The following is a 26,049-nucleotide window of genomic DNA, read 5'->3' on the forward strand; positions in this document are numbered from 1 at the left end:
ATCAGATGCTCTCACTAAAACATCACTTGCTGTCCAATCAAGCCAGGACAATTTTCACAACAGTGGTCAACTAAAGGAGTAAGGAAGTTTAATCAGTTCACTTTAGAACATTACATTCAGTTAAGATAAAACAGTCACTTCAAAACTTTCAGCAACTGGCATTAACCTACATGTAGACTAGACCAGTCTCCACAGGAGTTGCCATTGGCAATTGCTCTGCCACTCAGTTTCTTAAAATCTTGTCATTTAACAGTTACTCATGTCCCTAGCACAGACCTAGAATCCAGTAGGATTCTCCACCACACTCCCAAGATATATCATAAAAGCATTCTGAAACAAACACACAGTCTCAGCATCATTTGGAAAAACACTGGTTTTGAATGATGAATTTCTACATTAGAACTGCTAACAGCCTCCTCCCTGCTTGCCCAACTCTGCCTTGATTTTTCTGTCCCAACAATCAGAAGGTTCCACATTAGCATTGGGTTCACAATGGGCTCTGAAGAGACATGAAACAACAGATGTTAATAGCAACTTTATTGTTTCACTGGTGCAAAATCATGATACTGAATAAACTTGTGTAATGCATTTTCCCCTAAATTTACAGTAATGAAGGTTATACATATCTATATAGATTGCAATTTCTCTATTTTTATACTATTTGGAACAAAATTATCTTGATAAATATGCCCTGTGCACAGTACTGGCCCTCACTGAATGTCACAGAGCCTTAATATGCAAAATATAACTTCTGTTTTTGAACATGGTACTTTAAAACTCTCCAAACATGCATTAATATATTCTAGTTTTTAGGGAAAAATATTACACTTAGTCTTAACTTGCATTAAAAGAAAAGCACAAGCAGAATCTGACGTACAATATTCCCAAAAATCTGATGCTCTGTAAGGATCAGACACAGTTTCAGATGACAGTCACTGCCAGTTTAGAATTCTAGTGCTACAGAAGCAACAGTGAACAGACAGAAGAGAAATCAGAACCAGAAGAGCCCTACCATGTCACATGGATTTCAAAGAAAGTTTCAGCCATGCTAACTGATGAAACCTGTAGTTGCTGGTCCAACCTTTCAAATTTGTTAGAGTACTCAACACAAGTGTTTGAAGTGCCAGACTGAACACATAAATGTTAACTTAACTTGACATTTCTGAAAGGCACAACCTAAGAATCTATCTTAAAAAAACCCCAAACGTACGGTATGTAAATGAAAAGAAATAAGTACAGTGTGTATCTTCCTAAAGAACAAGACCTTCATAAATTGGCCCCTCAGATTCTGGTGATTCCCTCCTCAGACGCAAGTGCTCCAGTGTGTTGTGAAAGTGTTTGTTAATTTGTTCTGTTTCTTCAGTAGACTCAAGGTTTGGGAGATCTTCTCTGATCTTCTGTATAAGTTGATTCAAAACCTGAATTGTCACCTACAGGAGAACATAAAACGGAAGTCATCAGCAAGACCTGTATGTAAGTGCATTGACGTTAGTTTTAACAGACTTGTCTCTAAACTATTGGTATTTGGACAGTTCTTAGAAATTGCGAAGTCAGTCAGGATGGTAGTATGAGATTTAAAGTTACTCTTAGTGACCATGTCATTACATAGGAAAGAACTGCTGCTTGTGGTGTTAAGTCCAGCACTACACAGAACACAGCCCAGAATGCAATGCAGACCACCACTGCATTGGTGGTGTTCAGAGACTATTTTTACATTTGCAAAGTGCTTTGAAATTCTAAGTTTTATTTTCATCTCCATCAGATACAGCATCTCCTATACTAGGGCACTACTATAGCATAAAGCCAGTTCAGTTGTTGGAAAGTCAGCAAATCCCTAAAATATCTTCAGACATTCTCTCAGGACTACACTGTATTCGTTAACATCTGCTCTTGATTAAATGATGACATCAGATGGGATGCTGATCTCCACTTGGCCAAGCAGCTTTTCTAAACTCTCTAAGTTTTCTAGTTACCCGCTAACAGAAAATTATGAGGAACTCTCAAATTGCAGAGGCAGAATTTCAGCTGGTCCATGAGATGCCAGATTTATTTCTTGAAGTTAAAGCTTACACTAACTATTTGTGGCGCACTCAGCAGTGACGTTAGACAGCTATAAGAATGTTCTTTTCCTTTTGTACATATTAATTTAGGTACCTCTCAAGTTAGATGAGGAAGTAGTAAAATTCTAAGCCCTAGTAAGTTTTGATGTTATAAATAATTCAGGTAACCAAGTCTCAATATTTAAGTTCATAAATAAACTGCAAACATTTAGTGGTTTCCCCCATGTAAGAAGAATGATGTTTTATCCACAGTTTTACTACCGCATGAAGAATTGACTACTCTATTACTAGAACTTGTGCCTCTCAGACACCACAGAGCAAGTTGAAGAGACATGATTTGGGGTGTAAGAACAGCTTAAAGAAATGCTCTTTTAAAAAGACACAATAGAGAATGCACTTCTGCTCACCGCCTCGTTTTCCTTTTCATAAAAATAGATATATCTATTCAGAATTTCTATGAAAAGTTGGACTTGCAGAGAAGGGTCCATGCACTGGTTTGCTATCTTCAGAGCCTTCTTTAGGCACTCCATCACTCTTTTTCCTCCATGAAGCTAGAAGGAAAAAACCAAAAGTTACACATTAAAACACATTCCAACTGAATCTGCATCACTAAGTGATATACCTACTTTAGGAGTAAGGCAGAAGAAAGGCAGGACGTGTTACACTGCTGCCACTTTATTCTTACCTCCTCTCCATTCTTGTCAGTATTTCTGCCAGACCAAAACAGATGGGCGCAAGTGCTCACAGCCCGGCATTGGTCTGGCTTCTTAAGGAGCTTAGAAGCTGCTAGTGCACACTGAGTCCTTAACGGCTCGTGGTTCTCTTCACTGAAGCACTTCATCCTCTCGAACGTCCCAATTATCAAGGTGATTGCAGCCAGCTGTGCTTTTGAATCACTGATTTCATCTTCATATAGAGAGAAGGCCTAGTCAAGGGAGAAAGCATGGCTATCACTGCTTTAGAACACATCAGAAAAAACCCTACAAATCACACTTGCTAGTGACATGGCAGGAAAGTGTCCAGTTTTACATTTGTTAAAAGCTTCAGGCAGGAAAAACTATCTTTTACTGGGAGCGCCAAAATCAAGTTAAGTCCACATACTGGAAATAAGTCTTGCAAGAAATACTTCTTACTTAAGTGGTCACAGTAAAGACATGTGATCCTACATATAATCTGAAGACTTAGTTTTTCTTCATTTCACACATCTGTTCAAATACAGAACTTTAGTAGTAGAAATAGTCCCTGAAGAGGATTTAGCTCTTTAAAACACACAGAACAGTAGAGCAGAAGTTGAGCAGTAGGTCAGTGACACAGGGTAGGTACCAAGAGCACACAGATGCAGAGCCTTGAGAGAACACAAGACAAAATCTTGAACTGTCTCTCTAATAGAAGGTTTGTAACTGTCATGGTGCTCTCACATTCAGAATTGTGCTACAATGGCAGCTGATACAAGACAGTGAGGAAGGGCTAAGGTTATCAGTGACTCAGTTTAAGAACATGCATTAATAGCAGTATTAGAAGAAATATTAGGACAAAACTTACAATGTGGGTAACATTAAATACACTGGTTCTTTTATCTGAGGAGGAAAATGGGAAGGCTTTTGCAAAAAGTAAGGCTTAAGACCAAGTAACAGGTTTACGTGGATTTTCAGAATAGTTTATGATAGATTTCAACACAACAATTTTAATTAGCAAAGCCCAGCACGGCAGTAGTGAACACTGCAAGTTTTAAAGAACTTCCAAAGAGTTCTTGCAGTCAGGGTAATACCAGCTACATAACAGGAGCTGGGAGACAGTCTCAGAAGCAGTGAAGAAGCATTTTATGTTGAGAAAGCTACACTCCTCCAGTGAGCCAACTATGCGAGTAGGAGGCAGCATTGCAACATACCACATGTTGTCAGACTGAGTACTCAAATCAGTAGCAATGGGGCTGAATTCCACAGCAGCCTGGGAAGCAAGAATGAAGATGAGGAGTTTCTACCTAGTAGCATTAGCTGTCAATTATTTCAGATGTTTTAATCACACTGGACGGTTCAGTGTTCAGGAAACCTACCCAAGCCAAACTCAAGATAGCACAGGACAATGACTGTAATAGTTGGACACTCACCTGGGACATGAATTCGTAGGCCACAGTTTCATGGTTCTCAAAGCCAATCTCTCCTGCAGCCAGCGCTCCTTGTAGGAAGAGACGGAGAGGCAGCTCTGCCAGTTCTGCTTTGATCAAAGCACTGATGGTCTGATGAGCAAACGAGAAGATCTTCTGGCACTTCTTTTCCCATTTGTCATCCTAGAGAAGTGAAACAAGTCAAAGCTTGAACAAGATCACTGCTATAAGGAAAAGGGAATCTAAACTGTAATAAGATCTGTTAAGTGCTGCAGTCTGTTGTCTCCTGCACGCCACTCCAGGCACTTATTTACTGAACTAGTAGTGAGGTACTGTGTTGACCTCAGTGGGTCTCCACAAAGTATTTCTTCAATTTACCAAAAGTCAGTCCCATTTTTCCATCCAGCTCATAGAAGCCTTCTTTGGAAGTCTACACTGAATTGCAGTTACTACAGCTATGCTTAGAACGTAACTGAGCAAAAGCCTAATTAGCTAAGTGGAGAAAAATTCTGTTCAGTCTGGAGCATTAATCAGAAGTGGAAGAGAAATTTAAAACGTTCGTTTTGAGGAGTATTTTAGCAAACAGCATTTTAACTTATTTCCCCACAACATGAGAAAATACATATTTAATCTAACTATATCAATCAGAAAGCACTGAAGGGCCAAGGAGGATCAGCGATTGTTTAGTGTGCGCTTTTGCAACTACTGTGTAAAGTTAACCTAAAAAGCAGCACTTGCTTTTAGAAACAGTATAGCTACAAATTGAGAAATTGATGAATTTTAATATCCAGATTTAAATCAGTTTCATGCCCTCACTTCCATCTTCATAGTTCTCTAGTCTCCATGTAAAAACACAGTCACCTTCATGAATAAACACAACTAACCAGTTTCTGCCTCACCATTCCTTAAGTGCTGAAGTAATTTAATGTCAATAGATAAAGATATTCCTTAAATTAGAAAACATTCACACCTCAAGTAAAAATTGCCTCGAGCAAAAAAAAACCCAAACCACCACCTAGCATTCTTTATCAAGTTTTAGCACACTGTAGCCAGACAAATGCGCTTTCAAGCAAGTCAAAAAGAAGCAAGTATACTATACAAGAGTTACCTAGAGGTCAACCTACCACTTTGGAGTTCTCTTTGTAGCGAAAAGCAAGCTGGTATGCAGCAAAAACCAATGGTGGCAGTGTAAAACGAATACGTTGGTTCCCACCTGCACCAAAGTGTTTCCGGGCTGTGTTTAGGATCTGAAATAGAAGCACTGTAAGCTTAGATAATTCTTGCAAGAGGTGTGTTATTTGCACCTATAACTTAAATCTGTGCTCTATGGAACAGGAGCATCAGATGAATTACAGCATTCTGAAGAGACTACAAACAAGTTGCTTTAGTTGAATTAAATTTGTGCAGTCCCTCTGTAGCTTTTTATATGGTGTCTGCCCCAACCTCTCCTACAGCTGCTTAATAAGTGCTAGGCAACACTCATACTGTATTAACTGCAGATGCATTCTGGATTGAGCAGCGAGATGGAAGTTGCCTGAGCTTGCATTTAATAATGATACTGGATACATTCTGTCCTCAGCTCTAACAGAAGTTACAAAATAGGACTATTTCTTTCTTACAGTAGCCTGTAAGAAATTAAAAAAAAGAAACCAAGTTTTATGAAACCGAACTCGTAAATCAATAAGGTTTCTCATGCTCTGCAAGAAGGACTGTAGTGCCACATTCTGGTAGCTACACCTGTAACTTTTGCCCTTTCCCCCCAGTTTTAGTTTTGCATCATGCTCATCAATGACAGCTTTTTATTGCCTTTCTCAGTTTTGAGCACAAGCTGCAAACACAACATTAATCTGATACCTTTTCTGCCTATCACCCTTGTTCTTAAACCTGTGAAGAGGGACTAGAGTTCTGCTTGTTTATACTGTTAGCTTCTCCCCTTCCCCTTATTCTGGGATTACTTTTGTCTATTGATATTACTCATATATTCTCCTAACCAGAATTGGCGGGAATAGCAAGAACTCCAGGTATCAGAAAATAAATTAATCGATCTGTTCCAAGCAACCACATTGTATTTGTGGTTTATAATAACCTGACTGCCTTTCAAAGGGGACAAAACTCGGACATGCTGTATTTTACACTAAAACTTCTGAAACCAAATGTCAGAAGATTTCTACTAGAGCTCAGAGTTAATAAGTGGGGTTTTTTTGTTTTGCGTTAAGTGTCAAAACAAAGATGGCTAGGTACCACAGGTATTACCTTGCTTGCTGGTCACAGCAGTCTCATTACTGCTTTGAAACAAGAACTAGAAATGAAGCTCAGTGTCCAACCCCATACACATTTTTAGATTACATGTAGAATTCACGTAAAGTAACCTGAATAAATAGAAATCTGTCATCACACATTATACACTGTATTAGCCACTTCCACTTGTAATGTGATAAGGTGTTTGAATTTGCTTTTCAGATCTCTTCCATACAGAATGCATAATTTAAAGTGAGATACTGTGAAAGAACTGTGAAAATCCCATCGTCTCACTTTTTTTCCTACCAGTAATGTAGGAAAATTTGATACAAGCATTTGTGATGCTGATCAAGAATGCCATTAGGTATTTTTACTAAAAGGTGTTAAGCAGCCTAACAGAATTCTATCCGCAAGGTAATTTGACAAATCCCATGACAGCATTTAAAGGTGGTCAACCTGATTAAAGCTAAGCATTGGTAGACAAGAAAGACAACAGCCAGATGTTCAGAAGCTTTGCAAAAATAGCTATGCAAAGTCCTTTGGGGTAAAAGCCAAACCAAAGAAAATATCAACTACCTTAGGGCAAGCATCCCTTTGAGAGAAGCTTTGCTCTCCACTAGGAAAAAATAAATCTTGGCTTCTCCTATATGAATATGGTACTTGCTAGCTATAATCAACCCATATAGCTCTTACAATGAATGAGGACCTGGTTGACCTTCCTGCCGTACTCCAGCAGTATTCAGAAATAACGCAGTCAGTGAAGGGCAGGTCCCAAAACACAACCATCTCCAACCCGCATACAGGTGTTAAAGCTATGCTTCTCCCCATTGCGGAAGTTGCAGCAAAGCTCTACAGTTCAAGCAAGAAATTTTTATACAGTATTTTAAACCCAGGCTAAAAGAACGACAGCAATGTTATGTATAGCTTCGACTGGGTTATGTTGGTCTCACTGTTTACACAGTAAGATCTTGTTGCAACTTTTAAAACAGTCAGCCAATTGTATTTCAGGCACACTTAACTGTAAACTCACAGGAGTCCCTACTCAGGCCTAAGCTCCGACTACAGCTAACTAGCTGCTGCCATCTGTAACAGCATCCAACTTCAGCACATCTGCCAGCTTCTCCAATGGATTTTGCATAGACAGAATACCCCTGTCCCTCTGCCCCAACACATACTTCTCAACATAGGAAGCCCATTTAAATTTGAAATAAACCAAAGCCAGAAATAGCAGATTAACAGAGCGCTACATAAAGCTTTGATGGATCAACTCAAATTATTACATTTTTATGAAGTATTTTTATTAATTTTTTATTTAATTTATTATTACGCTATTACGTCATGTGTAAATTTCAAGGCCATATCAAATCTGCTATTAAGGACAGACCAAGCAGAGAGGAAAAACATTTGTAACCACTAAGCAGCAGTATATTACATTCTATATAAAGACCATATAATTCCACTAATTAAAATCCCTGAGGACAAACCCATTAGCTGTTTTTTCTAAGCTTTTTTCTGTATTTTGACACCAAGAGAATGCAAATAGCATAGTGCTCTAAGTTTTGCTTGCTGTTTTTTAGATAGATGGTTATGTGTCAGAGTTAATTAAGAATTAACACAATCTATTATAGTTGCATCCAAACTGCCACCTCACCAGACAAAAAAGTCCACAAAAGCTTTTAAGTCCTCACCCGCTTTTCTTCCAAATAAACTACATTTCAAACTACTTTTAAAAGTGTCACACACAATGTTTTCTACCCAGTTTGTAGTGCCTTAGCAGGGATGCTCCCAGCTACACTGAAGTCTTGTACAGTAAACAAAACAAAAACGCACAGTTCAGAGAGTACAAGCATTCAGAAGCCATACCAGATACTGTTGGTCAGGGTCATCAGAACGCAAGAGATGAATAAATCTTCCCACAAGACTCTGCTCATCAGCAAAGTCCTCAGGGTCAGGATCTTCAGCAGGCTGATCCGGTTGATCCTGGATCAGCGTAGATACCAAATTCATGATAGCATCAACCTGTTAAAGGCAATATAAGCTCTGTTTAAAACTTGAGTAGCCTATAAGCATAAGTTGACAGCTACTGGGAACATCTTTACAGCCATTCATAGTGCTGACAAAGCACTAGGGAAGTCTATTAGCTAGTGATGCTTTTAGGACGTATTAGCCTTACTTGCTGAAGAAGGGTCCTCTTAGCAGAGGTAGAACAGCAGAGCAGTACAGAGAAACTCAAATTCTGAAAGTACTATTCCAGCCTTCTACAGGTAACAGGCCTAGCTTTAAGGGGATTCAGGTTCTTTGTTCAAACCTAAAAGAAGAAGTCTCTAGGATGAGGTTAGGCAAGATGTGCAAAGACAAGGTATTTAAGAATGCAGATGGAAGAATTATCAAGGGGGATGGGATAAAGCCTCTGCTATTAAGATGGAGAGATGGGGGCATGCAGGTTAGGAAACAAAGCATGCCCTGCATGAAGTCACTTAGTATGTGTTTTCAAATCTTCAAACAGTAGTTTAAATACCTAGAATTTCAAGTTAACTTATGTCATACCTGTTCTTGGGACACAATTTCTGTGTTATAATCCAGTACATTGCTAAGCACGTAACAACTCATGCTCTTCCTGGACTCATAATCAAAGTATTCAAAGAGTGGGTGAAAATGTTTTAGTTTCAGGACTGTCAGGATATTGTTGTAAGTATCAACGGGGATTTTCAAAAGTCTAGTCAGCTCCTTTGAAACAGCACTGCTTGTTGCAATACTAAAAGAAAATATATGCAAAAACCACAATTAATTAATAGTTCACACATGTAGATAAGATTTAAAGCCTGCCTCAATACCAGTTCTGATGTAATACCACAACATCTAAGCAACTTGCTGCTAGGGAGAAAGAAAATAAAGCATCAAAACAAGTCATATCTTGCTCTTCAGGACGTACAGTGAAAAAATGCATGTTTTAAGTTGCTGATAGCAGAAGCAGAGACTGCGGCTGCAAATGCAGCAAAAGAACTCTAAAGTGCTGTAAGAGATTAATAGATAATGACTACACACAGCTTGGCATATACATTGTGTAGCTGTACAGCCGCACAGTAGGATTTATGCACAGGTGAGCAAGTCCTGGTTAGTCAGTAGTTTATCACAATCCTCTGTAGCTTGGCCCAAAAGCAGTAATCTTACAGATCCAAAGCACATATCTCAGGTATTTCACATTTGGCAAGATAGCAAAGTCAAGATTTTAGAGTGTGAATTGCCACACTACAGAGAATGCAAGAGACTTACTGTTCCAGATTAAGTTTATTGAATATTTCCACAGTCGTCTCCAACACCTTATCAACATAGTCAACACGGTCCGGGTAGCATTTCATAGCCAAGTTAATGAGAGAAACTTGCAAAGATACCACATCCTCTGAGGGCATGTCCTGGCGAGACTGCAATTTGAGACAGCACTAAGTTGATAAAGCACATAACTTCAGAAAAAACACAAAACCGCATGCAAGAATACGCAGCATACCTGTATAACAGTAGCAACCTGCTGTGAAAAGATGTCAAACAGTTTGATATCTGCGGGGATACCAGGTCCATCTTCACGATGTGCAAATAAAGCTAACCTAGTAACAGATAAAGGGAAGCAGCTTCGTCAGCACATTTTTTCACCTCCTCAGATACAGGCCAGAAAGAGATACTGTCAGAAGAAGCAAGTCCTTTAGGTTTATTTGCAAGCTCTATTACAAGCAAAAAGGAAATTAACAGAAGTCAGAAGCCTTAAAAGCAACTGAGTCTGGCAAACATCAGTCCTGGAAAAGAGTACTGACAGAGATGGCAAGATGAAGAAAGAGCAAGAAAGGACATTTCATAATCCATGTTCTTCAGCTAGCAGCAAGTGTTCTGTTCTTTCCAGCAGAGGAGGAGACAGAGTAGGCTGAAGGAAAAGCAAGTATCACGGAAAGGATGCAGGATATTACTGAAGTCTGATATCCAGCAGCATTCTCTGCAAGACAGTCTCCAGAGAAAAAACAGAAGAAATACACTGACTTAACTATGTTTTGTCTCCAAAGACAGACCAACAGGTTTGGGACTTGAACTGTTTGCAAATAGCGAAACATAAAGTAAATTTGAAATGAACAAGAAAACTTTTTTTGGAAAAAAAAGCAAGAGACTGCTATCCAGCAAGCAGCCAAAAGACATTGTAGAGCTATCTCTATCGGTAACAGGAGAAAGTCATGCCAACCACCACTTCTGCAGGAATCAGATACAAGATGAGAAGATTGCTATAAGAAGGCCAGCGATCCCCTTATAAAGCTAAGCATTGCTATCTTCGCTTTCTAATCATTAAAGGATTATTCTATTTTGAATTATAGAAAGGCCAACAAAAATATTTAGAAAGAGGTATCCAACTAAAATTTTTTAAGTTACTTCTTACAGGTCTCTAAACTTTGATTCTAAATGAACTTTGGGTCTGAAACAAAAAGACAGGTAGGAAAAGGCTGAGGTGCCAAAAACCTTCACCGCCAGGAAAAACAGACACTGAACTACTCTTACACTTCATGAGGGTGGTACCAAGCAGACTTTCTAAAGTAAGGAACAATCTCTGCCTTTTCTCAAAGGGACAAGGCAGCTCTTCTTGGCAAAAGCTCAGAGGGTAAGGCCAGCATGCTACAAAGTATGATCAAGTTGCAGGCAGATGGCAGCATAATTAAAAGCTGTGAATGCTTTAGTAAGGCAAGAAGAGATCCCAAAGCAGCAAGGCTATTTGCAGAAAGATTCCTTTAACAGGAAACCGCCATGGGAATAGGGACTAAAGCTTCACAAGCTTCCTCAGTAGTCACTGATGTTCAATTATCCCATGCCAGCTGAAATAAAGATGAGAAATGCCAACAGGCACTACCTGTATGGGGCAGATTCACATCTTGCCTTCACAATCCTGAAAGGCGTAACAATTGTTCCTAACAACCCCCATCCAAACACAAGAGCAACACCTTCCCTACATGCAGGGATCCCATGAACAGATCCGCTCATATCCTCCAACACTTGCAGCAACGTTACAGCCAAAAGCACAAGTTGCCATACTACAAAGATAATCATCACACCACCACCATTCTACCCTTGTCCGACAGCTCAATGAGAAGGCTCTGGAAGACACCGTTAGTGGCCCAACAAAACACAGCAGCAGTAAGACTAGGAGGACGGCAGGTTCACTGCTCGTCAGTTGCTTGCTGTTGTTTGTAACAGTAAGAATAGCAAGCTTACTGTGGAGGCACTACCAAAGCTGTTTAAGCCATCTCAGTAGACATGACAGCAAAAACTACCTGAGGAAAGCCTTCTTGCAAGAATTGCATTGCTACACACTAACATAAGAACCTAGCAAAAGATCCTGCGATCTTTGCTGAAAGGAGTCTCAAGATAGACAGTTTAAAAATTAGATTATTAAAGCAATGTTTCTTGCGATTTGGGGGTTTTGTGGCTTTTGTGCATTTTTTTAAAGCAAATAAAATTATGAACAAAACAGCCACCGCACAGTGGAGGAAACCAATGAATTCCTGGGAACTTCTCTGGATGAAGGCAGAGCTGCTTCCCTGCCAAATGCACAAATTACTGCAATAATACAATAAGACCAAAGTCCTGAACGAACAGATCTGACACAACCTTGAAAAAAATCTAAGTATTTGTTAAGTAAAAAATTCAAGACCTTAAGTTACACCAATCGTGCCTGACATACATGCTCCACCTCCAGGCATTACAGAAGATAAAGAAACCAAGTCACAAGTCTACTCACTGCCAAATGCCAGTGGGACTAAAGATCCCTACGGTAACTGAAGCACAGACATTGGTATACAGACCAGATATACAGCAGTACGTATGTTTGTGTGCAAATGCAAGGACAAGGCTTTTTCGAGGTTCCAGAAAAACATGGAAGTGTACTTTCTTTCTGCAGTAATGAAGTACAAGTCCTCATTGATAATCTGCGTTGTTTCCTTTCAGGATACAAATCAAAAATTCAGTTTGATCTTAAAAGATTTCTTCCAACCTATGTGAGTTATGTTTTCTCTCCCATATCTGACTTCAATGCAAGCAGTCCCTCCACAGGAAAAACACACTTTGGGGAGAACAGCAAGGAAGGTAACAGTAAACTAAGAAGGTAGTTCCATTTCCTACTCGCTCTTTCCTGAACAGGCTTATGTTATATTCTCTGATCAAAACTGCAAGGTACAGCACCCTTGATAAATGATTTAGTCATTAGGATCTTCAAGCTTTCAAGAGGTAACTGAGTAATAAGGCTTTTGGTCAAAGCAGAACACTGCTGCCACTTTATTTCAGAAACACAAAATTCATCAATCCTAAAGAGGTTGTTTCCTGGCTTAATCTGTTGAAAAGTTTTAATCAGTCCTTAAAGCAAGTCTCACTGGAAGTTGCAGAAGCAGGGTCCAGAGAGCAGAAGCTATGGAAATAATGTTCTCCACAGCCTTAGTTAAGCTGATAAAGATGCAGAAACAGTGAAGGTAAGTGATATCAAAAATGGAAAGCTTTCAAATGGTAGAAGAATTATCATCTGCTTGTGCACAACACAAAACTTAATTTTGAGCCAATTTCCACCCCCTTGGTCACTCACCTGTCAATTAAAGCAATAATTATATTTTTCACATTCACATTTTGGTGCAGCTCAGCACAGGCTCTGAGAAATGGGTTCAGGGTTTGGAGGTGAAATTCATCTGGGAAAACCTGAAGTTTTAGATCAATAGTCATCAAGTTATAAACTGAATTTGCCCATTGTTACACAGCAGTAAAATGCAACAAAGTAATTCTAAAGCAGACAGCCACATAGTAAACAGGGTCTGGCCTACAAATGCTTTAGGGTTCCCCAAGCTGACCCTGACTGGGTAAATGCACGAAGCAAGAGATGCAAGACAAATGAGTAACTTGAGGGCCCAGCTACCTATTACAATTCATACTGCAAGCACCGCTGCTCAGATGCTTACAAACTTCTGCCACAGAAGGAACACAACATGGATTAATCTCCACTCTGCCCATCCAGTAAAAAAATATGGGACAAGCCACTATGTCAGAGTCCCAGGAAGCTTTCCAGTTCATAAGGAAGAGCTGAAAGTAGCATGAATGTGATAAAAATTATAGGAGTAAGTACCCGTGTCCCATCACTGCAACTGAATTTAAGCAGCTCACCTGTATGATGCACTCCATGAGATACTCCTGAGCTAAAGCATCTCTGCAGTTTACAACTTGCTCCAATATTCCAGGCAGAACGATCTAGATTAGGAAAAAAAAAAAAAGTCTTGCAGTGATTTTACAATTACTAAGTTTATATTCACACATATGCATTTAATCCAAGCAGAGCAATATTTCTAACATATTGCAGCTTATTCTTTACATAAAGGCTTTCTGATAAAAAGCCCCAATTTTCAGCAGTTCCATCCTTCAGAAAAAAAAAAAATCTACTGGTCTCCAGCATCTGACCTTTTTGTACACTATATGACCTCCAAGTTTGGGTTTAGTAAATCAGTGCTACTACCTTTGCTGGCACATAACACTATTGAGTGTCTCAGCAGTACCACTCAAGTTGTTTCCAGCAGCTATATGGTAGAACTTACAAGGGAACAGACTTCTAAGTAATATATTTACTTGACTATCATTTCATACAATAACAGTTCTCTTGAATGCTTTGGGAAGCATAGCTTCATTTAACTTTTAAAGTCTATCATGTGTACGTATATGCTGTATGCATACATATTCCTTGAACCAGCTAATTATTTTATAAGTAAAACAGGATTCAGGAAAGGAGTTTTAAGATTCCTTGTCAAATTACAAACAAGCTTATAGGAAAAATGCATGAGTCACATCCTTAGCCTCACAACACATTATACAGTTTCATTAGCATTCAGAACTTATCCTCAGGTGAAGAGTTCAAGAAGCACCTGGATTACTGAACTTTTAGCATAGCTGTTAATGCTTCAAGCTGCCGATCTGGAGTCCAAACCGGTTTCATTCGAAAAAGTAACAGAAGTCAGAAAGGATGGCCAGACATCCCACCTGCTTGTATCGCTCCACATTAACACCTTCCAACTGACTGAGGCGAACCAGGTTTGTTCCTACTAGGATTCTCAGTTCCTGCCTTTCTCGCTCTCTTTTCTCTCTGTCCCGACTATGGCCCTGGTGTTGCATTCGCACCCAAAGCTTGTTCATCTCAGCAAAGTTCAGCAGCACAAAATCCATTGAATCACTGATGTCCCCAGTAGTCTCTTCACTGCAATTGAGAACAGGTTAGAAACAGGAAAAGCTTGTTAGAGGTATTCATTCTTCCATCCATTGGTGAATATCCAATTTTTAAGAAGGTGGGAGGGTCAGGAAGCATGTGGTAGGATATCTAGGTTCATAAGAAAGGTGCATATCCTCACTTGTGAGAAACCTTAGTCTGGAAAGGAACTCTTAATGGACAAAATATCTGTCAAGTTCATAGTGCTCTAAAGTATCTACTTTTCTCAAGCCTGAAGTCATACAGAAAATTTTCATTAGGTCCATACAGAAAAAAACCCAGTAATTTTTGTAAAGTTACAGCCCATCTTTCTTACTCTGCTTGCTCGCCTTCATCTGGTAAGATATTCCTCGTACACTGCAGGAGATAGTTTCTAAGAAAGAGGCCTCTAAGAGGATGCTGTACACCACGACACATCTCCACCAGGTCTTTCAAAATATCTTTCCTGGACTGTGGAAATGACTTGACATAGACAACACCTACTGTTATCAGGAGATACCTGCAAAAGGCACAGAATCAAACAATAAATTGTAAAGTAACAATATCACACTTAATAGGGAACAGTTCCTTTCTTCCATCCTGGCAGTATTACCAAAGCATTCTGGGTCTGGATAATTCTGGATATTTAGTCAGTTTTCAACTCCTATTCTCCTCTGCAACAGAGCACAGCATGTCTGAACAGCCACTTGACCTCATTACAATGCTTTATACATTGAACGTGTAAACGCTTAGCATGCATGGAATCCTGAATGCTCTCAGAGCAGCATCAATACTTCCAGCACTCCAATAAGCTGGAAAACAGCTCTGGCACATATAGATAAGTAACCTGCTATGATGAAGCAGTTAAGCCTCTTACACACTGTAGTCTAGCAGGATAGGTGTTACGCTCTTTGGAAATCCCCAAGTATGTACTCATTCCTTCAGCATCTCTATATTAAGCAACAGGTAGAAGGAATACGCAAGATGCAAAGGACTGGCGCTCCAGTATATGCAGACTCCCCTTCAGCTTAAGAGAAAAAAAACAATGCTCAGAACCTTCACATACTTGGTTTAGAGGCTTCAACCCTCTCTGCACATTTCTCTGCCTCACACGCGGATGTGTGCAGAACCTCCATGAAAGCACCAGAAGCATCCACCAGGCAAAAATAGGGGCTACACCAAGCAGGCAGGAAGACAACTCAAGTGGTCACGCAAAGGGGGAAGATATTGTGGTAGTCATTACCCAGACTCCAGAAACTGCATGAGGATGCAGCCTGGTGTCTCCAAAGCCTCTTCCTGGCACAAAAGTCAGGAATTAAAAAGTATCAAGGAAAATCTGAGTCTGAAGTCTGAATATCTAGGAGATCTACTCCAGCCCAATGGTCACATATCTAAAGATAAGTCTTCCCATACCATCTCTAGCACACTAACACATAGCCAAAACAACATATTCAGAAACACAAAGCTTTTAAGAATTACAGACATTTTCAGCTTCCTTCTCACACTTCTTACTCTCCAAAGAGACAGACAGTTATGAAGTACCTACTGTGACGATCCAAGACTCAGATCCTTAGACACAAGTTCATTAACAGAAAATAGAAAAAGTTAATAAATGTGTAGTCAGTATCACTGATCAGAATGTGGTACTTGTTAATTTTCCACTGACCAGCTCTTAAATTTATTCCAAGATGAAAGTGCTTCCATCTTGGTCACGTGCAAAATCAATACGCTGGCAGGGAGAACTGACCTTCTGCAGCTGCACCCCTGGCCTAAACCTCAGAAGTCCTGTAGCAATTCACTCTTAAGACACACAGAAATACTACTCACCATTGCAAACTGATTTCTTGCTGTGAAGCAAGAATGCAGAGTCAATCGTTACCTGAACCCAGAGCCTGACCACACAGTTTAAAAAAAACCACCACAACAAACCAAAAACATATACACTAACATATACACACTTACAGTCTTGGAATAATATTTCCAGCATACTGTACTAGCTCATAAAGGTCTGCCACTTTCCTTCCTTTGGCAAATTCATCTGTCAGGTAGACTTCCAAGTAGTGTAGTTCATCAGAAATTGCCATGTCTTTTCCTCATAGTTAAGGATTTTAAGTTTGAAAGTCTGCAACAGATTTACTTAGTAATGTGCTCATTCACATCATGGAGGAAAGATGCTGTACCAAATACAATCATGCCCAAGCAGGTAGTACTTCTGAAACAACAATCACTATCGGGATACATGTGCAAAATTAACCCCAAGACTACAATTGTCATTTTTAGCATATTAGAGGGGAAAAAAAAAACCTAAATCAAAATAGATAGCAAATTAATGTGATTGAACAGAGTATCTAAAGCAAAGGCATACTGTGTTCACAGAAAAATATCATCCACACATGCAGAAAGTAGTATTTGAATATATTCATACTATTCCCACGTCTGACAAAAAGGCTCTCCTTCAGATACCACCTTATGCACAAGTAAATACATCAAGGCACTAACTTATGGTCAGAAGCTAAGATCATTATCATCTTATACCAATAATTATCTTATTTGTTTATACCAGCAAAATATGAGTTGGTTTTACAGATGTTTGGGGTACCATACTGCAAGCAGAGTTGTTTTACATAGCTGGTATTTTCATAGAACTAGACTCCTGAAACCTCCTAAAGGAGGATATGAAAGACATTAAAGACCTGCTTTGCACTAAAGGGGAAAGACAAACTTCCACAGCGAGCAAAGAAATGTGTGCTCTCTACAATATATCCAGGTAACTGAATACTAAGGAAAAAAATGCTAATAAATATCTGAGGCCAACGAGATGCCATTGTACCAAAAGCAGATGAACACTTCGTTCCAAATTCAGCATTTCAACTATTCATTTCCTCTTCAAAGGATACAGAGCTCATAATAGCTCTTTGGAGATAACATAGAAGTCCTCAGCTCACCAAGCATGTTGGAAGCATGTTTCAGAGCATCCATGAGCTTGTTTTTGTCCTTTAGAGGAAGAAAGAAAGAGTAGTCAGTCAGAAATAGTACTAGGCAGCTGCAGTATTTTAGAAAGCTACACTTTCAGCTTTTTAAAAAAGCACACAGGGATTAACATCAGGAAAGCAATAATTCTAATTAAGTCAAGTTATTTAGTATCTAGCTTGTACTTGCCCATCCTTATTAAGTGGAACATTATACCTGAGTGTGGTAAGGAGACTTACCCGAAGACAGAACTACAGTAATAAATTATAATACTAATGGTAGAAAAAACTAAAAGGAAATTTTGCTTATGCATAAATTCCCACCCAACACTCAGATTCTATCCAGCAAGCAAAAGAGAACAGACTCCCTCTGTCAATATAGTATGTTGTTTTGTTCATATCTCATGAAGAAACCTCTAGTAGACAGCGAATCTGCACTGCCAGCAGACCACTGTTAGAATTCGATTCCTCTTCCCCTACTTCTCACCCAAGAATACCTTATTGAAAGCCATGGTTTGTTAGGCTGCATATAACCTACACTTCTGATGCATATAATCACCTGGCATCACAAGATACAAGACAAACTTCTAATCTACCACCTATACATACTTGTTCAACCCATTATAAGCAGCAGCATTAAGTTTTGGGGGGAGAACAGAAGGGATTGCTAGTGTGATCCACTTAGTATATTGACACTCAGTCACAGATAGCAGTGAAAAGCTCAGCTGCAGCTACTTCAAAGACTTCAAAAGCACTCCACAGAGTAGAAACTGGAAAAGGTGTTACCTTTCTTGCTACCGTAATTTGATGGCAAAGTTAGCTTGGCCAACCACATGAAAATATATGGGAACATTTAAGTTTTCATTGCAACTTTCAGCAGCTTCTCCAAATAAACAGAGGCTTCTCAAACTCAAGAAAGCTAGGTGTGGTGACAAAGCCTGCCTGTATCAACTACAATTTCAAGATAAAGATCTCAGCACAACCCTAGCCAGTGGTGTTTCCCAGTCACAAAAGAATTCATGCATCAGTCTACAGTTAATCACTCCAAAATTTATCTTATGTAGCAGGTAACTTTACATTATTAGTCTCATGGTCTGTGGTTCATGCCAAGAAAAGCCTATACAGAAAAAATACCAGTATGGCGAACACAAACAAGAATAGCTTCTCATCATATAGTTCCATATAAAATGAATTTGAACAATAACCTTCTGATACCATAGCAGGTTATTCCCAGTTTAGGTTACTTAAGTGCAAGCACAAATCATAAAGATGCATCTTTATAATTTATCTTGTCAAATACTGGAGCAAAACTAAGAAAACGCATTCAAAGAATACTCAAGGCTCAACCCTCTCCGAGTAGCTGCCTCATTTATTTGCAAAGCCTCTGGCAGAAGGATGCAGAAAGGGTTAATTTTCCTCACAGCACTAGAGATTAGTATTGATTTACTATTTTACTCCTAGCAGACAAGGAGCTTCATTGCATTTTCAAGTCACATTCTTACCAGGCATCTCTTCATCTGGAAAGACTGCACCTTCACAGCCTGAATGGCTTCATCCAGGAGTTTTTCCTGTTCATCCTGAGGAGATTGCTGTGTTGTTGGCTGGAAGAAAAAAAAAACACAACTAACAACAAAAACAGAACAATTGTTTTTATGAAGCTGGTTATAACTTTATTCACACTGGGTTACTGTAGTTTAGAACATCAGTGAAAGCGACACTGCAGTGTGACCACACACGAGTTGTCAGAAATAGCTGTGTATGTAAGGGAGAAAGCTCCCAGTACTCTGCAAAAACCTGAGGGCAGGGAAGAGATAAGTTATGCGCAGCCTGTGAGCACCATTGCTTCTTGGAGTGCAAAGCCATGGGGACACAACAAGGTCAACTTCTCCCTTCTAACATTTAGAGGCCAAGAATCCACTGCAAGTATCTGGCAAGAAAAAGCTTCAAGAGAATGCAAAGAAATCACGACAATGAGTGGAAGCATTGTTACTTCTTTCCACAGAGCTTCAAAGCAATGCCCAGACCACACATGCACTGCAACTGTACAGGTGCTTTCCTGTACTCACAAGTTCTCAATTAACTGCTATATGAGCCACACAACTCTTAAGAACAAGTTTCAGATAAGCAAAGGATAAAGTACAGATCGTGCTTTCCAGAAGGGGGAACTGACTGGCAGAAGGCAATAGAAAACTGCAGAGAAGCAACAACTCTTCAAGCCCCCTACTTGTCCCAGTGACCTTCTAAACTTCTCCTGGAAGAGGCACATTCCAGGCCTTCAACATCTTTTACCTTTGCAAGGATCATATTGCATTTTCTTGTAATAATAATAAAATCCATTGCTTACTACCTTAGATTTCCCCTCAAACAAGCTATAATAGTCCTCTTCCTACTCCAGCTGCTCCCTGCCCTCTACACCAGATCAACGGGATTAATTTCTATGAGCATCTTTAGGATAACCTAATTTACTTGTTTACCAATTAGTCCAAATTTACTTGGATCAGAACCCCAAACGTTCTCCCAACCTGCAGCCAGCCTTCCTCCTAACATGTTACAAGGAAACACCACCACCCACCAATAGTTTAGGTCCCAGTCTTCAGCATCAACTTAGAGCTTCCCAGCCTCTCCCAATCCTGCAGTTTGTTTTCAGATGGCTTCTGAAATAATCGACAGGGATGAAAGCACTGATATTGCATCCCAGTTACATCTTCTCCAGTCTTAACAAATACCATGTACTCGGTAATTGGTACAGCAGGTTCTCTGAGCCTGCAGCCTCAGTAAATTCTTTTAACTATTTATACCTGTTCCCCTCATCTGCTGTGTTCAGAAGGTTCCTGGTCTCCTCTTTTTAACTAAATCTGTTACAAGCTAGCAGGCCATGAATTACATCCGTCTAGTGTTCTTGAAAACAGTATCTTCAGTACCAACTTCTCCCACACACCCCATGCTTCGGGTCTCCACAAGTATCTTTTGAGGACCGAGATTAAAATTTGTGATCTTTTCATCCACATTGAGATGTTTTAGTTTAACAGCAACTTAATGGTTCTGGAGTATTGCAGCCTTAGCACACCCATGTTCTTCCATATTTAACTGGGTTCTTGTTCTGCAATTGGAATCCCCCTAGTAAGAGTCACAGACAGTATCTCCCCACTACCCTTTTCCACATACAGAGAACAGACAATGACCTGATAACACCCACACATGCAGTGAAACTCTGCTCTTAAAGGTTTTCAATTACCCAGCTAGAAAAAACTAAGGCTGATCTGATCTAACACTGGTGATAATCCTGATACAAGCATGATTCTATGAGATAAAGGTTCCTTCCAACCAACACTTCAGTAACTTGGTGCCTTCAAACCATGCACAACTAATAAATAACTGGACCTCTTAGAAAGTGCTCTCTATAATTAATCTCATAAAGTGCAGGTCTTCCAAAAAGCAATTTAAGCAAAAGGTGAAAGTGGAATCTATGGCTAGAAAATCCTACTTTCCAGGCAATTCAATAACTCTACACTCTTAGAAAACCTCCAACTGTGAAGCTAGTATGTTCTGCCAGCAAAACTTCACTGTAATTGCTAAGCTTTATTTACTCCATTACAGATCAGACTTTCTAGAAAATGAAAATGACAGTGCTGGGACTAGTATGCAACAATCAATATCAAAACATCATGTAACAGACTTGCTGAATTATGTTTATGCCAGAACATTTGTCACACACTGCAGTTCCCTGAACCCACAGTAGTGCTTTAGAGAAGATACAACACTACTCAACTGAATGCCATATGCTCCAACCACACCAAATCTCTCTATATTAAAGCACAGCTAGAAACAGTGCAGTAATGTTAACATCAACCACAACTTCCTAAGCCCCCTTCTCCTAATGGGCATTAACTTACACAGTTACGAGTCCTGCTCTTCCACCCCTAGTTGTTCACGGGACATGTAGTGCTGAGAAAGCTACTTAGGCTGTAAAGCATCAAATAAACTAGAAGACTAGCTCAGTTGATTAATAAATGGTTGATAGCTTATCATTCACCTAGTTCACCCTACAACCAGATAAAACACTGCACGCAGGGCTACAAAAACAAGGCCTTTTGACAGCGACACCAAATTAAAGCGCCGATTGAAACATTTGCTAGAGCCCCAAGAAATAGTTGGCAAGAGTGCATGTGCATCGGCTCCCTTACTTTTGGCGTGAAAAACACCAGTTAAAGCATAATAGCTTCTATGCTTTACATGATACCAATGGTTATCTCATCAGAAATACCTAATTGAAGCTATCTGCTTTCTCATGCAACTGTAGCCCCTGCCTTTCAGCAACAGTTGGGGAAATAATGGAGTTTCAGAGCCTTGCTCTGCCAGACCTAGCCTTCCCATTTGTGATGAGCCAGAGTCAGCTTTGCATCAGATCCCATCTGCATCAACGTAAGATATTGGTAGTATTTCCATTTCTGCTCTACATTGAGTAGCAAGGTCCCACACTGCATTCAACACTGGGGCTGTATTAAGTACATAACTGAATTCATAGACAGAAGCATTTCCATGTTACCACAAGAGATTAATTTTTTTCCTTCCGTATTTCTTAAAGATTAAAAGAGAAATTAGATTCATATATGTTTGTATTTGAAGACTGAGAAGGTGATTGATCTAAATAAGGATGTCTTTACTACAAGGGTATGTACTTCACATCTAAAGAAAAGACAATCTCAGCATTTCAGTCACACAGCTGATAACCTACTGCTGAGTGTCAGAAGCACGCAATGGTGGCAGCTTGAGGTGATGTTTGTAGCAGCTTTACTTCAATACCAAGAGGAAACACCTTAACAGCAGTACCACTGAAAAAGTTCCAACTCTTTCTTACTTTTCAGCTTTCACAGTTTGAATATTTACCAGCTTACCATTTTCTTTCTACTTCAGAAAGCACGCTACTTTCAGCTACAGAACTATAGAGGTTTCTACATATAACCTGGTTATTATCAAGTGATGCATAAGATCACATCAAGATACACATAACCTGATACATATACCTGCATGAGGAAGCTGTGGGGAAAAGCAGCTGAAGTAGAGACACCAAACAGCAAAAGCCCACCACTGACAGCCAGCAGGGCACATACCAAACCAGAAACTAGTTTTTCTGTCAGATAACAACATTGACTAAAGCTGTTTATGCTCTGTATCTTCCACTTCAAATTAGGAACCTAACTGCACAAGGTGGTATTTTCAAGTGCTATTTTACCAAAAAATGCAACTGCACTGTGAAGTCCTATGCCAATCTACAAACAAGAACCCTGAACGTAAGCTTTTGAAATGGAAGATGCTTTGACATTGGAGAAGAGCAGCAATACTCCATAATCAAGGCACAGAATGTCGCTGCTTTGTCAACAACATGTACAATAAGGTATAAAATCTTGCATGAACACTACATAAGCAATTTACAGCAATTTTGAAGCCATTAAGACCCCCATTAAATACACAGCAATTGGTTAAAAAAAAAAAAAGAGAGTCAACATGAACACAAGCTTTCTGCTTTACTCATTCCCTAACCTTTTTTCCTCCGAAGCCACAAGGAAGCAAGTGACTAGAGAAGGGATAGAGAACAGTCTCTTTGAGCTGCACTATCAGTTTCTGTACAAGAGACCATACCCTTTTTCTAGCTTTGAAGAAAGGCCTATCTTAAATTACCACATGCAAGTTATAGAAGTCACAAGACACAGCAGCTGAATTCAGCACAGGATGAGGAGAGCTGGCTTTTGGTGTAAGGTGAGGGGTTTTATGTGGTTTTTTTGTTTGTTTCAAGTTTTGTTTCTTTTTTCTAACTAAAGGTTAGTGAACTGTAAGTTGCCTGGGAAAACAAGAAATTTTTTAAACCCCAAACTAGCTTAGAAGAACTCTACTGCCTGGCTGATCAAAGTGGGTAATTCAAGTTATCCTGCAGATAACAATTAGAAAACTGTATTATCACAGCAGCAAACATTCTGGACCGTGCCTATCCTCAGAATGCCAACTATTCCTGAACATGCAAAGTGAACATTACACCTACTGTGTATGATTTACTTACTTTCTAACACTCAGCTCCATGGAAAGACTTCGTAAGATTCATACTTAGTTTTGCACTTGACACTTAACTGCACCCTGGAGACAGTTATTATTTTGGGTCCATGTGTTGACTAGTTAAGATGCTCATGCCACTTAAAAAAAAAAAAATCAGGTAACTTGCAGTACTCAAAAGAAAGAATTATGTAGTATTGAAATACAGCAGAACTCTAGGCAAGTTTGTGCAGCCTACCAAATAGCCTGTATTCTGGCAACACAGGTATCTTAAGCTGGACACCGAGTATAAATAACACAAAATAAAAGGTTTTGCTTCCATTCTGAAGTGCATTTTCATCTAATCTCCAAATGATTAAGTACTTGAATTCTTCAGATAGCTGATGTGCTTACAGCCTGTTTCCACACATGAGTTTTCCTCCTGTGTACACATACTTGTGTATAGTACCACAACGAATGAGATTTACCCGAGGAGGTTTTTCTGCCTCCTCCTGGTTGGATTTTATAAGAACTGCCTGCCAAGCAGTCACCACCAAGATATTTAAAATGAATGTTACCCACGACAGAAGATGGGTTAGCTACAGAAGTGGACCAGGACAACCACCAGCTTACAGATGAAGCCTGGATGCACACAATGCATTGCTGTAGAAATCACTGAACTGCTTGGAATTAACAAAAAATGCATAAGCGTTTAACTCTATATAGGAATTACTACTCTGAAATACTGACGGCAACTCCAGAACTTCTATTACATCTCACAGTACAGGATCTCAAAGATGAGCCAGAAAGAAAAAAACATTTTTCACATGTTTACATTGGTATTTACTGCCACAAGCAGCCAAAAGACGTTAGTAAGAATCAAGGGGCCAGACTTCTTATTCAGGGGATGATCAAGACCAGCCAGAGCCCTCTCAAAATAAATCCTGTTAAAGATACTAAGTCATTCAGCTTCACAGCTTAAACCAAGCTCAGCCAAAGGAAATGGCAGTGGAACCTAATTTGGTAGAGTGGATTACCCCCACGTTTAACAGCTATACATTTATTTTTTCTGAATCACCTGGTTATCAGCTATTCTTTAAAGGAGGACACGAAACCAGACAAGTCTCAGGCCAGTTCCCTGGGAAGCAACAGGCAGAGGAAAGTTGTGTCATTCTCCAGCTGAAGACTACCACGAAGTATTTACATGGGGACACAGACTGCTATTGATGTAGATTCAGCTTCTCTCATCACCCAATCAAATGTTTTCTTGTCTTCTTTCAAGTAACTTCACAGGTTCAGCCCTCTCACACACCTCCAGAGGTTATAGCATCAAACTGGTACCAAGAGACATACAGCTTTAAAAAGACAGTCTGTCCCAAAAGCCTAAGAACTGTGCAGTCCCCGCTTTATAAAGCACTCAGGCTTTGCCTCACTGCCTAGATAGTTAGTAGTTTCTACTCCACACTTAGGCTGCTTATAATTTTATTGAATAGCACACAAGACGCGCTAAACAGACTTTCCAATTTTACTAGGAAACTTGAGCATCCCCTTATTTTTATTGAAAACGCAAAAGCTTTTCTGAAGAAGAGCTATTTCCACGCCGCAATTTCAGGTTTGCCTCTCTAGCAAACACCAACATTTGCTCCCAAACAGCTCCCTGGGGCTGGGCCCACCAACACAACCCCACCTCGCCTGCAGGTAGGGGAGGCCCGCGAGGGAAGCCTGGCACAGCAGCCCCGGGGGGTCAGGAACGACCGAACGGCGGGCTGCAACGCGGGCAACACCACCACACACGCACGGCGCCAGAAGCGCCAGAAACCAGATCTGTGACAGGGGCAGCGACACAACGCGCCTCCACTGCGGCGGCCGGTGCTGCAGCTGCCCCCCAACAGAGACACCCGCCTCGGCCCAACCCGGCACAGCGGCGACTCGCAGCGCCCGGCCGCCGCGGCGCTGACCGCAGCACGAACCGTTACCGCGGGCACAACGGGCCCGGCCCTCACCTCAGCCCCGCCCGGGCCGAGCGGCGGCCCCCAGGCCCGGCTCCGGCCCCCCCCGCGCGGCCAGGCCCGTCCCCGCCCGAGCGCAGTCGCTGACGGAGCTTGGAGCGGCAGCCCCCAGGCCCAGCGAGGCCGGGCCTGCCCCTGGGCCACCGGCGGCCGCGGGCCGGACCCCTCCCACCCGCACACAGGGCAGCGGCGACGCCGGCTCCCAGGGGCCGCAGCGCCCGCCAGCCTCCCGCCGCGGCCCGGCCCCCGAGCCCCGGCCCCCCGCCGCCCCGGCCCCTCACCATGATCGCGCCGCCGCCACAAGCCGCCCCCGCCAGCAACGCCCCGCAGCGCCGCGCACCGTCATGTGACTGCACCGCCCGCGCCGCCCCGCCCTGCCCCTTTCCCATTGGTCCGCTCCGAGGAAGTG

The 26,049-nt window shown here is 40.7% G+C and overlaps 1 protein-coding gene across 1 annotated transcript; it reads right to left on the reverse strand.

Annotated features, from left to right (window-relative positions):
* Nucleotides 1–522: 522 nt before the first annotated feature.
* VPS35 (VPS35 retromer complex component) lies at nt 523–25,995 on the reverse strand. Its single transcript, XM_055818590.1, has 17 exons — nt 25,922–25,995; nt 19,110–19,208; nt 17,536–17,632; nt 16,601–16,724; nt 14,976–15,158; nt 14,437–14,650; nt 13,573–13,656; nt 13,004–13,113; nt 9,908–10,004; nt 9,676–9,824; nt 8,950–9,157; nt 8,266–8,421; nt 5,289–5,411; nt 4,168–4,347; nt 2,746–2,985; nt 2,468–2,611; nt 523–1,430 (listed from the first exon to the last, which is right to left on the reverse strand). The coding sequence occupies exons 1-17, from the start codon at nt 25,922–25,924 to the stop codon at nt 1,251–1,253; spliced, it is 2,391 nt and encodes a 796-aa protein (XP_055674565.1). The 5' UTR covers nt 25,925–25,995; the 3' UTR covers nt 523–1,250.
* Between the last annotated feature and the right edge of the window lie 54 nt (nt 25,996–26,049).

Source organism: Falco peregrinus, chromosome 14 (genome assembly GCF_023634155.1).
Source record: "Falco peregrinus isolate bFalPer1 chromosome 14, bFalPer1.pri, whole genome shotgun sequence".
NCBI classification, from domain to species: Eukaryota; Metazoa; Chordata; class Aves; order Falconiformes; family Falconidae; genus Falco; species Falco peregrinus.

Coding starts and splice junctions, on each gene's coding strand:
- VPS35 (XM_055818590.1), bottom strand. Junction 4,348..5,288: donor ACAAAGAGAACTCCAAAGTG/GTAGGTTGACCT, acceptor TCACTTCTCTAG/GATGACAAATGGGAAAAGAA. Junction 2,986..4,167: donor CCTACGAATTCATGTCCCAG/GTGAGTGTCCAA, acceptor TCCCTTGACTAG/GCCTTCTCTCTATATGAAGA.